General features: G+C 47.7%; 1 protein-coding gene across 2 annotated transcripts in view; it reads left to right on the top strand.

Annotated features, from left to right (window-relative positions):
- The window catches only part of FCHO2 (FCH and mu domain containing endocytic adaptor 2), a 235,623-nt gene extending 222,989 nt beyond the window's left edge, over positions 1–12,634 (top strand). For both annotated transcript variants that reach the window (XM_075325194.1, XM_075325187.1), the window contains one exon: positions 6,546–12,634. In XM_075325194.1, the coding sequence (XP_075181309.1) occupies positions 6,546–6,568 (23 nt within the window). In that variant the 3' untranslated portion in view covers positions 6,569–12,634. The remainder of the gene's footprint in view (positions 1–6,545) is intronic.
- The last annotated feature ends 2,103 nt before the right edge of the window (positions 12,635–14,737 follow it).

Raw genomic sequence — 14,737 nt, 5'->3', positions numbered from 1 at the left:
CGTGCACGCTGGGGACAGTGGTACTTCGGGGAACACGTGGAGGATGGGACTATCAGCGGCGGCAGCAGCGAGAGGGAAAAATCAATGTTTTCAGCTGCCAATGTCCATCCCCCTCTCGCTGCCGCTGCTGATAGTCCCCGTACTCCACATCATCTCCCCTGGGGACAGCGGTACTTCGGGGAACACATGGAGGACGGGACGGGACAGACCACTTGCCTGACCTCACTTCCTGACAAATCACCTGCGTTTTTGCTAGCAAAAACGCAGGTAAAAGGCAGGTAAAATGCACCACTTTTGATTAGCATGCATTTTTCCTGCGTTTTTGATGCCCTCATTGTTTTCAATGGGTGACAAATGTTGACAAAAACGCAGGAAGAATGAACATGCTGCATTTTTTTTGTCACAAACTTTTGACAAAAAAAACGCTGACAAATAAACTGCAGTGTGCGCATGACAAATCTGACTTCTCATAGACTTTGCTGGGAAGTCAGATGTCAAAGTTCAGCTGACAAAACTGCAGCCAAAAAAGCAGCAAAAAAGCAGGAAAAAAAGCAGCGTGCGCATGTAGCCTAAAACTGTTTTCCTTTGTCGCTCCATTGGGAGACCCAGACAATTGGGTGTATAGCTTCTGCCTCCGGAGGCCACACAAAGTATTACACTTTAAAAAGTGTAACCCCTCCCCTCTGCTATACACCCTCCCGTGCATCACGGGCTCATCAGTTTTTATGCTTTGTGCGAAGGAGGCACACATGCACGCAAGCTCCACAATTTAGTCAGCAGCAGCTGCTGACTATATCGGATGGAAGAAAAGAGGGCCCATAACAGGGCCCCCGGCATGCTCCCTTCTCACCCCACTCTGGTCGGCGGTGCTGTTAAGGTTGAGGTACCCATTGCGGGTACATAGGCAGGAGCCACATGCTGTTTTCCTTCCCCATCCCTTAGGGGCTCTGGGTGAAGTGGGATCCTAACCGGTCACCAGGCACTGGGACCGTGCTCCCTCCGCAGCCCCTGGGGGAATCTGCTGGACAGGAGACCGGGTATCGTCAGGGACAAGGCCCTGCTCCTCTGAGGTACTCTGTGTCCCCTTGGGGACGGCGCATAGAGCGCCTGTGTTATGGACGCTGCAGCAGCTGCTGGGTGTGTTGGTGCGCCGGGACTACCGCGCTGACCGCGCTTGTTTGCCGGCCGCGCTTATAACTTTACTCCCCGGCTTTTGCGGCCTAGTACCGCATACTCCCGCCCCCGGGCCTGCCAGTCAGGGGGAAGGGCGGGACGGTCGGTCTAACGCCGACAGTGAGAGCTGGAGCACACTTGGCTGTCCTCCGCCCCCCTCACTAAGCACTCTACGGCACAGATCCCCGCACAGGTACTCAGTGTCCCCTTGGGGACGGTGCATGGAGCACCTTGGCCTCAGATTTGGCAGTGACTGCGGGGTTGGTACGGGACTACCGCGCCGACCGCGCCTGCCTGCCGGCCGCGGTGTTTAACTTTAGCCCCCGGCTTTTGCGGCCTAGTGCCTGAAACTCCCGCCCCCGGACCTGCCAGTCAGGGGGAAGGGCGGGACGGTCGGGCTGACGCCGACAGTGAGGGCCGGAGCACACTTGGCTGTCCTCCGCCCCCCTCACTAATCACTCTACGACACTGATCCCCGCAAGGTACTCAGGGTCCCCTTGGGGACGGTGCATGGAGCACCTTGGCCTCAGACTTGGCAGCGCCTGCGGGGTTAGTACAGACTACCGCGCCGACCGCGCTTGCTTGCCGGCCGCGGTTTTTACCTCTAGCCCCCGGCTTTTGCGGCCTAGCGCCTTAAACTCCCGCCCCCGGCCCTGCCAGTTAGGGGGAAGGGCGGGACGGTCAGTCTGAGGCCGACAGTGAGGGCTGGAGCACACTCGGCTGTCCTCCGCCCCCCTCACGTTTTCACTCTGGGCACCAGATTCCCGCACTTTTGGGGTTACGCCCACGGCTCCCCCCTCCACTGTAAACGCCGACAGCCATGTTTTTAAGCAGCAACTGCTTGAGCGGTCGGTACGCCAGGGGGCTTCTCCTCGGTGCTGGGCCCCCTAGAGGGCTGAACTGTATATATAGATATATAATGTTTGTATGCATTTTTACAGTTCGGCTGTACATATGTATCCCTCAGTGATCACTGTGAGCATTGCTCGGGCCATGTGGCACTCGCTCAGCCGGAGCCGGGGGCCCTGGTTGAGCTCCGCCGGCGTCCCCTGTCCAGGCGGCAGGGACAGAGTTGCAGCTTTTGCTGAGAAACTCTGAGTCATTTTCACTATCCATGCCTCAGGCTATGGACAAATGGTCTGCTAAGATACTAGGACCTTGCAGTCCAGACCGGCCCCTTACACAGGCCCCGGGCACTGCGGGATCGCCCCCAGGCCTCTCACGGTCTGCGCCGAAGCGTGCTCCTGGGGTGGCCTCTAGTTATTACGTGGTGGACTCCGGCACGAACCGCAGTCCCAGACCGGCTAAGCGGCCTTGCTTAGAATCTTCCCCGACTTCATCAAGGGTCTCAGCTTTAGGACTCTATAGAGGATGAGGCGGAGGTCGCAACCCAGGACTCTGTCCGGACGCGGCTCTCAAAAGCTTCAGAGATGCTGTCCAGAAGCACAGGGCTTTCCCGGACAAGCGTTTTTACTAAGCGCCTTATAACACACGTTGTCCCTTCCCCTCTGACGTTGTTAAGGGTTGGGCTCAGTGTCCCAAGGTGCCCCTCCAGTCTCCTGACTGGCGGCTAGATCAGTAGTAGCAGTGGCTGACGGTTCAACGCTCAAGAATGCCACGGACAGGCAGAGCTCCTAATGAGATCCATCTATGAAGCCATAGGCGCGTCCGTTGCCCCAGCCTTTGCAGCAGTGTGGGCACTCCAGGCTATCTCAGCTGCTCGGTCTGAGATTAATGCGGTCATACTCTGCTCCGCAATTAGCGTCTTTGACGTCTCAGGCGTCGGTATTTTCATCCTCCGCCGTGCATGCTGTCCTGGACTCGGCTAGCCGTACAGCGGTAGCATCCGCCACTCCGGTGGCAGTCCGCAGGGCCATGTGGCTACGCGAATGGAACGCAGATTCTGCTTCCAAGAAGCTCTTGTCCGGTTTGCTTTTTCTGGCGACCGATTGTTTGGCGAACAATTGGATGAAACGATTGAGCAGTCCAAGGGAAAGGACTCGTGCTTACCCAGCCCAAACCAAAGAGACCTCAGCACCCTCAGCTAGGTCCCAATCCTCATCGTCCAACGGGCCACAGAAGAACCAGAGAACCTCTTCTGCATGGCGGTCCAGGTCAGCGGAGCGGTCCCCACATGTCCAAGACCGATGGATGAGACATTCTGTCTTACGGTTACAGGATAGAGCTCAGTTCTCGTCCTCCGACTCGTTTCTTCAGAGCATCTCCGCCCCCCGAGCGAGCCGATGCACGTTTTCAGGCGGTGAACACTCTGACGGCAGGAGGAGTTGCGATCCCCGTTCCCCTTCAAGAACGTAGTCGCGGTTTTTACTCCAGCTTGTTCGTGGTACCAAGATAGGACGGATCACTCCGCCCCGTTCTCGACTTCACACTGCTCAACAGACAGAGAACCTGACGGTTCCGGATGGAATCTCTCCGCTTTGTCATCGCCTCGATGGCCCAAGGAGACTTCCTAGCATCAATCGACATCAGGGATGCTTATCTCCATGTGCCGATTGCACCAGAGCATCAACGCTTCCTGCGTTTCGCCATCAGGTCGAGTCTTCACCAAAGTCATGGCAACAGTGGTGCCGGTCCTACACTCTCATGCCTCGGGATGGAGTTTCATACTCTCTCAGCGATAGTGAAGCTTCCGCTGCATAAACAGCGCTCACTACAGACATGGGTGCACTCTCTCCTTCGGACCCAGTCACACCCCTTAAGGCGCCTCATACACTTCCTAAGGAAGATGGTGGCAGCAATGGAGGCAGTTCCCTTGCGCAGATTCGTCTGCGTCCGCTTCTATCGGACACCGCAAATGGGACAGGAGGTCGACGTCCCTAAACAAGAACGCCTCTATTTCCCTTGCAAATCTTTCCGGCCCCAGCCGGGGCTGTGGTCACGACGGACGCGAGTCTGTCAGGGTGGGGAGCGGTCTTCCTCCGCCACAGGACTCAGGGAACCTGGACTCCGACACCACCTCCGCAGTTCACATCCCGGGCGTAGAAAACTGAGAAGCAGATTTCTCAGTCGCCAGGGCATGGAAGCAGGGGAATGGTCTCTTCACCCGGACGTGTTTCTAGAGATCTGTTGCCGCTGGGGAACACCGGACGTCGATCTAATGGTGTCTCGGCACAACAACAAAGTCCCGGCATTCATGGCTCGGTCCAAGGATCACAGAGCTCTGGCGGCAGACACGTTAGTTCAGGACTGGTCGCAGTTTCGACTTATGTATTTCCTCCTCTGGCTCTACTGCCCAGAGGGTTACGCAAGATCAGGTCAGACTGCCGCCGCACCATCCTCGTCGCTCCAGACTAGCCGAGGAGATCGTGGTACCCGGAGCTGTGGCACCTCACGGTGGGTCAACCGTGGGCACTCCCAGACCGACCAGACTTGCTGTCTCAAGGGCCTTTTTTCCATCTGAATACTGCGGCCCTCATCCTGATGGTGTGGCCATTGAGCCCTGGCCCCTAGCATCATCAGGGTTATCTCAAGATGTCATCGCCACCATGAGACAGCCAAGGAAACCAACGTCCGCCGAGATTTAGCCCAGGACTTGGAGGATCTTCTTATCCTGGTGCTCTGATCAGGGTTTTACTCCCTGGCCGTTTGCCTTGTCCACTTTTCCTTCTTTCTTTCCCTTCAATCCGGAATGGACAAGGGCTTGTCTCGGCTCTCTCGAGGGACAAGTATCGGCGCTTTCCGTGTTTTTTCAAAAGCGTCTAGCCAGGCTTCCGCAGGTCCGCACGTTCCTGCAGGGGGGTTGACCACATAGTCCCATATTACGAGCGTCCGTTCGCACCCTGGGATCTTAACAGGGTGCTGATGACTTGTCAGAAGCCATCTTTCGAGCCGATGCGGGAGGTCTCTCTACCTCGCCCTTCACAGAAGGTGGCCTTCCTGGTGGCAGTCACATCACTCAGGAGAGTGTCTGAGCTAGCAGCACTATCATGCAGAGCCCCCGTCCTGGTGTTTCACCAGGATAAGGGGTTCTGCGTCCGGTCCCGGACTTTCTCCCTAAGGTATCCCCGTTTCATCTCAAGCAGGATATCTTCTTACCCTTGGGCCCTCATCCAGTTCACCAATGTGAAAAGGATTTGCATTTATTAGATCTGGTGAGAGCACTCCGGCTCTACATTTCTCGCACGGCGCCCCGGCGCCGGTCGGATGCGCTCTGTGTCCTTGTCGCGGGCCAGAGTAAGGGTTTTCAGGTTTTCAAGTCAACCTTGGCTCGGTAGATCAAGGAACCGATTCTTGAAGCCTATCGTTCTTGTGGGCTTCCAATGCCTGCAGGGCTGTAAGCCCATTCTACCAGAGCCGTAGATGCTTCCTGGGCATTGCGACACCAGGCTACGGCTCAGCAGGTGTGGTCTGGTCGAGTCTGCACACTTTCACGAAAAACTATCAGGTACATGCCTCTGCTTCGGCAGATGCCAGCCTAGGTAGGCAACTCCTTCAGGCGGCAGTTGCCCACCTATAAGAGGGGGCCGTTTTCGGCTCTTTTTATCGAGGTATTCTTTTACCCACCCAGGGATTGCTTTTGGACGTCCCAATTGTCTGGGTCTCAAAGACAAAGAAGAAGGGAATTTTGTTTACTTACCGTAAATTCCTTTTCTTCTAGCTCCTATTGGGAGACCCAGCACCCGCCCCTGTTCCCTTCGGGCTGGTTGTTCTTTTGTGTACACATGTTGTTCATGTTGAATTGTTCTTTTGGTTCATGGTTTCAGTTCTCCGAACATCCTTCGGATTGAATTTACCTTAGACCAATTTATAAGTTTCCTCCTTCCTGCTTTGGCACCAAAACTGATGAGCCCGTGATGCACGGGAGGGTGTATAGCAGAGGGGAGGGGTTACACTTTTTAAAGTGTAATACTTTGTGTGGCCTCCGGAGGCAGAAGCTATACACCCAATTGTCTGGGTCTCCCAATAGGAGCTAGAAGAAAAGGAATTTACGGTAAGTAAACAAAATTCCCTTCTTCTCTGACATGCCGCAGCATTTGAGTTAAGCACGTGTGTCTGGAATCATATGGCCATGATCTGTTACATAATGCCTGTGGCAGCATTATCAATTGTTAGGTTCACATTAATGAATTCAGCACATTCTACCCCAGAAAAACTGGCCTAGTTTGAGCGTGTCTTGAGGAATCTTGTCCCAAATGAGCACATACCCTAATGGTGCAGATCAGCTCATTGAATTACTATAGGGCTAATCTATATGCAGATCTGTCGTCTAATCCGCACCAGAATCCAATTTCAGATTTCTGAAGTCAGCGTGAGCATTGCCTGATGTTAAATTCAATGTCTATTACTCATTGTGCTTGTGCATTTGTAAGAAATAACCATTTAGTAATTTATATTTCTATTTTTTCTTACAGGAAAATACATGGCCGACTATTGATTTTAATTTAATGGTTTTTTTTTTTGGTTTTTTTTTAAAAATTTTTATTTTTAATCATGGGATATAAGGAAACTGCTTTCCTGTTAATTTATCGGAAATCTTCCACATGCTGTTTTAATTATAGATTTATATATATTTTTAATTGTTTAGAAGGTATTTCTATATTGCTGCCAACTACAAAGCATAAAAATGCACTTATGAGTCATTTTGTGTAATATCTTTTGGACACTGTTGTAGCACTGAAGTTTTCGTCCGTCACGGTTGAAGGTCCGCTGTCGAGAGAAAGAAAAAAAAAAAAAGGCAAATTCTGTGTATTTGTATAAAGGCTACACTTTCCTTGTAACAAGCCATTTTGTATCAGAATATTACATAAGACTACATTTTGTAACAAAAAATTGCAAGAGCAATCAGACGTCCTTTTATACAGTGTTTTATACCCATGTAAATAGTCAGGCCAGTAAATTATTTATCCCAACTTCCCCGATTCAGGCTCTCGTTGGCCCACGCTCTTCGGACGCAGCCAGATTGTTGACTCCTCTCCTTAAGGTGGCCAATCAATTCACTACATAACTTGATGTAAAAATGGCTGCTTTCCTTGTGGGTGCCAAAATCCACAGAAATGTTATTTAGCCCATGTGCCCTAATTGTCCAGAATAGACATGACAGACAAAATTGCTGATATACATATTACACTTATTTTAATTCTTGTCTTATGGCTAATTTCAATGAAAGTGCAATTACAGGAAAATGAATAGGACAACGATGACGAAGGCAAAGTTATTTTTATATGCATTAACATCTGTGCCTTTCCGATCAGGATCTATTACCCTTGTCATTCTTTCTGGTTGTTCCCTGCACTGGTCGACAACCTGCGGCTCTCCAGCCATTGTGAACAGAGAACTATAAGGGCTAGTTTATTGTCGAGTATGCAACCTTCTACATGCCACGTACAGACCTCAGTGCGCTCGCTCACACGGCTGGTTGCCACGTACAGACCTCAGTGCGCTCGCTCACACGGCTGGTTGCCACGTACAGACCTCAGTGTGCTCGCTCACACGGCTGGTTGCCACGTACAGACCTCAGTGTGCTCGCTCACATGGCTGGTTGCCACGTACAGACCTCAGTGTGCCCGTTCACACGGCTGGTTGCCACGTACAGACCTCAGTGTGCTCGTTCACACGGCTGGTTGCCACGTACAGACCTCAGTGTGCCCGTTCACACGGCTGGTTGCCACGTACAGACCTCAGTGCGCTTGCTCACACGGCTGGTCGTCAAACCCTATTCGCCCAACATGACTGTTCTATGCTGCAAACTTTTTCTTTTGGAGGATAACTAATCTGCATATTGTACACAGGAGTAATACATGGCTGAGCGGCAGCGGGAATGGAAACCGTGATATGTTGTGCAAAAAATGTCTTTGTTGTTCCAAAACTGCCTCATATGCAAAGATTGTGCATTTCAGTGATGTCACTTTTTATTTTACCCATTCATGGGGATGTCATTGTCAAAAGAATTCTCTTTAAAGCAGATCAGTCACTAGACTGTACAAAGTTTCTACATCATTAAGTTGTTCCTAGACCATCCCACTGACTGTGAACATATGATGGGCCTAGCTTACACCTGGACTCCTAAAAGGCTAATTTCAGTGTCAGACTTTACAACTTTCAGAGAGGATTACACAGCCAGTCTGACCTTGAATTCAACATCCTCAGGCCGGCTTGACATCAGCGGTATTTTGCCGCAAAACCGGATCTGTCACAATTGTGTTTCAGCTCCATTAATTTCCTATGGATCGCGGCAACATGCGGTCACATGCGGAAGCATGCATTGTACGTTACCGCATGTAACCGCATCTTGCTGAGATTCCATAGGAAATGAATGGAGCTGAAACACATTTCTGATGGATCCGGTTTTGCGGCACAATACCACTGATGTGAGCGTGGCCTCATCTGATCTCAGATCTATTTTATGCAGTTTGTAGTGTGAAAGTGGTGACACATCCACTTCTAATGAGTTCCTCATATACTGTTTTTTCCCAAGCTACACCAATCTTCAGACATCAGCACAGTCCCGGTCCAGACAAATCAACGTCTGCTTTGTGGCCGACACAGAGCGTTTTCTATGTCAACATGAAGCGAGTGCTGTGTGTGAAAAGGATGACTGACTCTCTACAATAGCAGAGTTACCCATCTTCTTTGTCATGGCTGATGACTAGACAGAGAATGGTGTAGCCACAGTATAAGCCCGTCATTAAGCCCTCTTTATACACCGTATTAACGGAGTGTCAACACATAAAATGATTGGCAACCATGAACAATGGCCTGCGAAGTGCGCCCTTTAAATGATGGATGACATAAAACAGTATTGCAAATGATCAAGTGTAATAAATTAAATACAAAAAAGTTCTAATATGTAAAGTAAAAAAAAATATATATATTATGTGTTATCCAAGACTAATACAGAATATAGGTTAGCCCACTTGGCGCATACGAGGAACCCAGGGAGAAGACTAGAAGTAGAGACTGGAACAAGGATGGCCTCTGCGTTTCGCTGCAAATAGCAGCTTCCTCAGGGGAACACTTTCCTGTATTGAGCACAAATCTGAAGTGAAGCTGCTGGAACCTTTCTGACATGAAGATCAGGGCATCTGGGGGAATTAAATATAGAACTTAGTCTTATATTTTTATATAGGAAACACATCTAATGTTGATTTGTTGTGAAATTGACACAACCGAGCTTCACTTAAAACGCAGACGTTGTTCAGCTCGGTCCTCACACTAGTGGTGGAGAGATAATTCTAACTCAACTCAAGTATGAAGACTGATAAAATGCTTCCTTACTAAGCTGACTGGCCCATGTTGGGGGTCAATCCTAAATTTTCAGGTTTTGCGTTGGTTAGATTTTAATCTGAATGGCGAGCGTGGAGCAGCTGTTCACTTACCACTAATTTTCGATAAGATTGCTTGCTTTCAACCTGTCTATGTTGGGAATGAACACATATATAAAACACTAATAGAATAGTTTCAGACATTGCTGCAGTTCATGGTCTTCATCCATAAGTGGAGGTCAACCAAGATATCATTGTAATGTGCTAGAGCCTTGAAGAATGTAACCTCTGCTTAGATGCTGACCCATTGCTATGTAGGCGGAGGGCAGCATTTAAGCAGTGGGGTGTAATGAGTTGTCTGCTAGAAAACACATTGTCAAACGTTTTACTAGGGAAATCTCAATTTATAGACAACGGTCTCTAGTTTAGGACCTCCATCAATTTCAAAAAACATCTTTCACAGTGGAGGACAGAACGTCTTTTTTTTTTTCCTTTACATGGACAGTGCATAGATTTATGTGGGCACAGTGTAATGCTTCATTTCACCTGAGGTGCTGCTGCAGTGGAACATAACATCTGCCTCCACAGACTACAGCTGATTGCTGTGTCCCCAATATCCAGAAGTGCTGTACATTGTCAGGGGTCCTTTGTATATGAGGGCAAACACTTCAAGGAAAAGTATACATCAAAGTGTTAAGGGTGCTTTACACGCTGCGACATCACTAGCGATCTCGTTAGCGATGTGACACGCCAGATCGTAGATGCGATCTGCCGAGATCGCACATTTGACCGGCGCTATAAAAACTACCTATGTGCGATCTCGGCAGATTGCATCTGCGATCTGGCGTGTCACATCGCTAACGAGATCGCTAGCGATGTCGCAGCGTGTAAAGCACCCTTTAGACCTACTTTTCTCACTCCCACATGGATTGGTGAATGGGGATAGTGATTTCCAGTCTACCAGTATTTGCATGTACTCAGGCGCAATCAGATAGGCATCCATTAGAATGGGACAGGGGCAAAATACCTGCCGATCTCACACACATCCTCTCAGATATCTGTAGACTGTTATCACCTAACCTGCTCACCTCTACATATAGACGTGCATGGAGCCTGGTAAATGCAACAGCGTGGCCAAAAAAAGTTTCGTAAGGTTTATTTTCTTCTTCCATTCGTGTGCTATGCCAGTTAAATTACAATGAAATGTTGACCACGCAGACACGTACATATATCCGGCTAAACTGATTGTGACTGAGAAAAACTTTACATTATGGGGAACTTTATCATAAGCAGGGACAATCCCCGTATTTTGTGATCGGTGTTGGCATCCCAGCCATGGGAAAGCCACCTGCCAAATCCAGGCTGCCAATAAGAACCAAGAGGGAATTTTATGTAGTATACGCTGCCCTGCTGACATATACACATACCACGGTTATCACAGAATATTGGGCTTCAGTTCATTAATCTAGACACTCTTGCTTTTAATGAAGGCAAAACTGATGCGCTATGTTATGCAAGGGGCGCTGCATGTCACTGGTATATTTTTTGTTGTTCCTTGAATCCCGGTATCACTCACTAGGCGTGACACGGCGTATACATTGTGTCTAGAGTGTTTTCTATCTTAAACAACCATTCGAGAATAAAACAGCATAACAAATAATAACCTCTCATGCCGTTTTATTTTTGAATAGTTATTAAAAAAAAAAAAAACACTCCAGACACAATGTATAAACTGGTCACACCTAGTGAATGACACCGGGAATCAATGAACACCAAAGAATATACCCGTGACATGCAGCGCCCCCTACTGAACCTAGTGCATCAGTTTTGCCTTCAAATGTGCCTATGCATTAAAGGCAGGAGTGTCTGTAGATTGTACATAAGGTACATGACTCTAAATTAGCAGATTGAAAGGAGTCTGTCCGCACAAAATGACTGCTCAAACCAAGCACAGGCTCTCAGTGCTCCTTTTCCCTTTTCCTATCCAATACAATTTCCTCTTTCGCCCATTGAAAACCTATTATAGGTCGTCATCAGTTATATTTATTCCAGCGTACAGTAGTGAAAACGGAATCTGCTGAAACCCATTGGCAGAAGACTACATTCGTTGCCACCCATCGGCGTGATGTCCCCTGCCAGAGGGGACAAAGGAGTTTAACAGATTATTTTGAATGTCCCCCCGGGGGACTCGGGATACGAAAAGAAAAAACATCGCTTCCTTCCTGCTTTTTGTTTTCTAAAATCTGTCCCCCAACCCCTTGCTCTTGTAAAGCCTGAGCTGTCAATCAAGGAAGGGCGGGGTTGAGATAGATGGTGGGATGATGCTGGTTTTCAACCTGGCCGCTACTCCAAAGTGCACTAAGCGCCTGTGCTCGGTTTGTGCAGTCATTTTGCACGGACGCTCCTTTTATTGGATGTTTTCTTGATGACTTTATATGAAATCTTAAAATCTTGTCTTGTAAAGAATCCTCCTTGTTATTTATTACCCACTCTTTACAGTGCTCTGTTAGATGTAACTGCCGATATTTAACCAAAGTTACCTATAATACCTACAGTACGCAAGTTACCGATAAGACGCCTACTACTAAGCAATAACCATGCTTACCAATATTCACTATAAATGTGTTTGTAGCAATATACCAAGCAATACTGGTGTGAAGGGCAATGCATTTATTGGGGCTTTTTTACTCTACAGTTCAGGAAGCTAATACCCGACTCTTCTGGTTCTCTATTGTAATCTGTTTTTCATTCTGACCAGTAACTATCTGGACTAATATTATTTTTTTGTCTGCAAGAATACGAAGCAGAACTATGTAAACCTAGTCGTATGTATCCATTTTAGCACTTTTAAACGTACATAATCAGAATTGTATTCATTGTAAGAGCAGGTTACAATACTGAAGCCATACAGATTTATATGGGAATTTTTCAATAGTGAATGAAATGACTTTAATCTTCAGGTCGATGCTGGTATCTGCCGAATGTTGTGTGTAGCGAGCTGGCTCTTGCTTTTGTACACCGTTCTCTCCTTGTAGCTGCCTCTTGTGTAGATGACTTTGTAAACACTGAAGCTAAAGTACTCCTGACTTTTTATGGAATGTTCTTACTTTTGATTGTAAATTAAAAACAAAACAAGTTTATCTTACAAAAAAATAATGTAAATATTTTTTTCATAATGTAAATTTTACAAATTATGTTGCATCTGTAATAAACATGTAATATATGCATAATTTACGAAACCTTCGCTGTTGTGTTTTTCTTCTTTAGCCCCATGGTTCATCCAGACTGAAGTTTTGGATGCCTGCTTTCATGAAAGGTGTGCTCCAAATTCATTAAAGGGCGTGCTCCTCGTAATTAATTTGGGGCACATTTCAGCTGCCATGCGCTATGGCAAGAAAAGTGCTCTACTGAGAAACTAGAGAACATTTCTGTGATTTCCACTGTAATAGTAAAGTAAATTATGACGAATTTGCCAGCTTAGCTCATCCACACCCCTTTCATCTAAGCTTTGCTCGCTTTTTGTGGAACTGGCGTAAAATGTCAATAACTACATATTGGCTTCAATATTTTGCGAGATTTCAGGTAGTTTTGGGCCAGGATGCTGGTAAAAATTGTCAAAACAGGCCCATTGAGTCAAGTCAGGTGAGAAGGCTGAGAATACCGTATTTTTCGGACCATAAGACGCACTTTTTTTCCCCAAATGTTGGGGGAAAGTTGGGGGTGCGTCTTATGGTCTGACTATAGGGCTGCGGCCGGGAATGAGGGTGCTGCGGTGGAGCGGGTCATCGGGGGCACGAGCAGGCTGTAGCAGCCTGCTGTGACCACGTGGGCCCGCTCATTACATATGCACGCCCATCCTCCCGCCCATTTCTCAGCGCAGAAGCTGGAGCTACAGGTGGGCGGGAGGACAAGCGGGGACGCGCGCATAGTAAAGAGTCAGTCCGCATGATCACCCCTGGCAATTACAGCCTGTAGTGATCATGTGCGGCTGTATTCACTGCCCCCCGCGCGTCATCATCAGTGTGGGGTGCAGTGAATCAGTACACTCACCCGTCCCAGTGTGTGGAGCTGTCCCCCTGCAGCACGCGACGTCTTCCTGTCTGTGCCGGTCAGCTGATCTGTGCTGATCAGGTGATCGGCACAGACAGGAAGACATCGCGACGCTGCAGGGGAACATCTCCACACACACAGGTCAGCGACGCAGAGAGGAAGATGATCGGTGCTGCAGGGAGTGAGGAACAGGTGAGTATAAACGTTTATTTTTTTTTCTCTGTGCTATAGGATACAGGCCATATACCAGGATGGTATATGAGCACGATGGGGGCATATAGCAGAATGGGAGTATATGAGCAGGATGAATGGGGGATATATGAACAGGATGGGGGGTATATGAACAGGATGGGGGTATATGAACAGGATGGGGGTATATGAACAGGATGGGGGTATATGAACAGGATGGGGTATATGAGCAGGATGGGGGTATATGAACAAAATGGATGGGGGTATATGAACAGGATGGGAGTATATGAGCAGGATGGGGGTATATGAACAGGATGGGGGTATATGAACAGGATGGGGGTATATGAACAGGATGGATGGGGGAATATGAGCAGGATGGGGGGTATATGAACAGGATGGGAGTATATGAGCAGGATGGGGGTATATGAGCAGGATGGGGGTTTATAGCAGGATCATATACACGGCAGGAGGATCATTACCAGGATGGGGTACCTTAGTAGAGAATTTGGGGACATTACACCCATAACAGTGTCAGCAGCAGATCCTCGCCCAATAACAGTGTGTCATGACCACATTTTTTTGCTTCAAGTTTTATTTTCCGATTTTCCTCCTCTAAAACCAGGGTGCGTCTTATAGTCCGAAAAATACGGTAGATTTTATCATGTTTTATCATCCAAAACATGTTGGGCGCTTTTATTTAAAAAAGAGAAAAAAAAATCTGCCTGTAGTCTGTCAGTTAGTGTAATGACAAAAAATTTTTTTTTTTTTTATGAAACCATGTGCAATCGAGGAACTTTTATGGGTAATGTCATTTGAATGCAATTGTTCCTCGAATGTAAGGGGTTTCATTTTCGTTTTGCAAAATTTTTAAAATAGTCATCACACTACTGCCAGTATATACTGTTGTCTCTTAAAGAATACAATCCAATATTTATGTTCAAATGGAGTAAAAACCAAAACCCTGTTGTATGTGCCATCCCTCCACCCAGAGCACACTGTAGATAATAAGATGAAGAAGTATATAATATTCTAATTTTCTCTTTTTCTTTTTTTTTTCTTCTTCTTATAAATTGACTCCTAGAATCTGTTAAACTTTATAAAAT

The sequence above is a fragment of the Anomaloglossus baeobatrachus genome, chromosome 1 (genome assembly GCF_048569485.1).
Source record: "Anomaloglossus baeobatrachus isolate aAnoBae1 chromosome 1, aAnoBae1.hap1, whole genome shotgun sequence".
Classification (NCBI taxonomy): domain Eukaryota; kingdom Metazoa; phylum Chordata; class Amphibia; order Anura; family Aromobatidae; genus Anomaloglossus; species Anomaloglossus baeobatrachus.
This window is presented reverse-complemented; position numbering and strand designations above follow the sequence as displayed.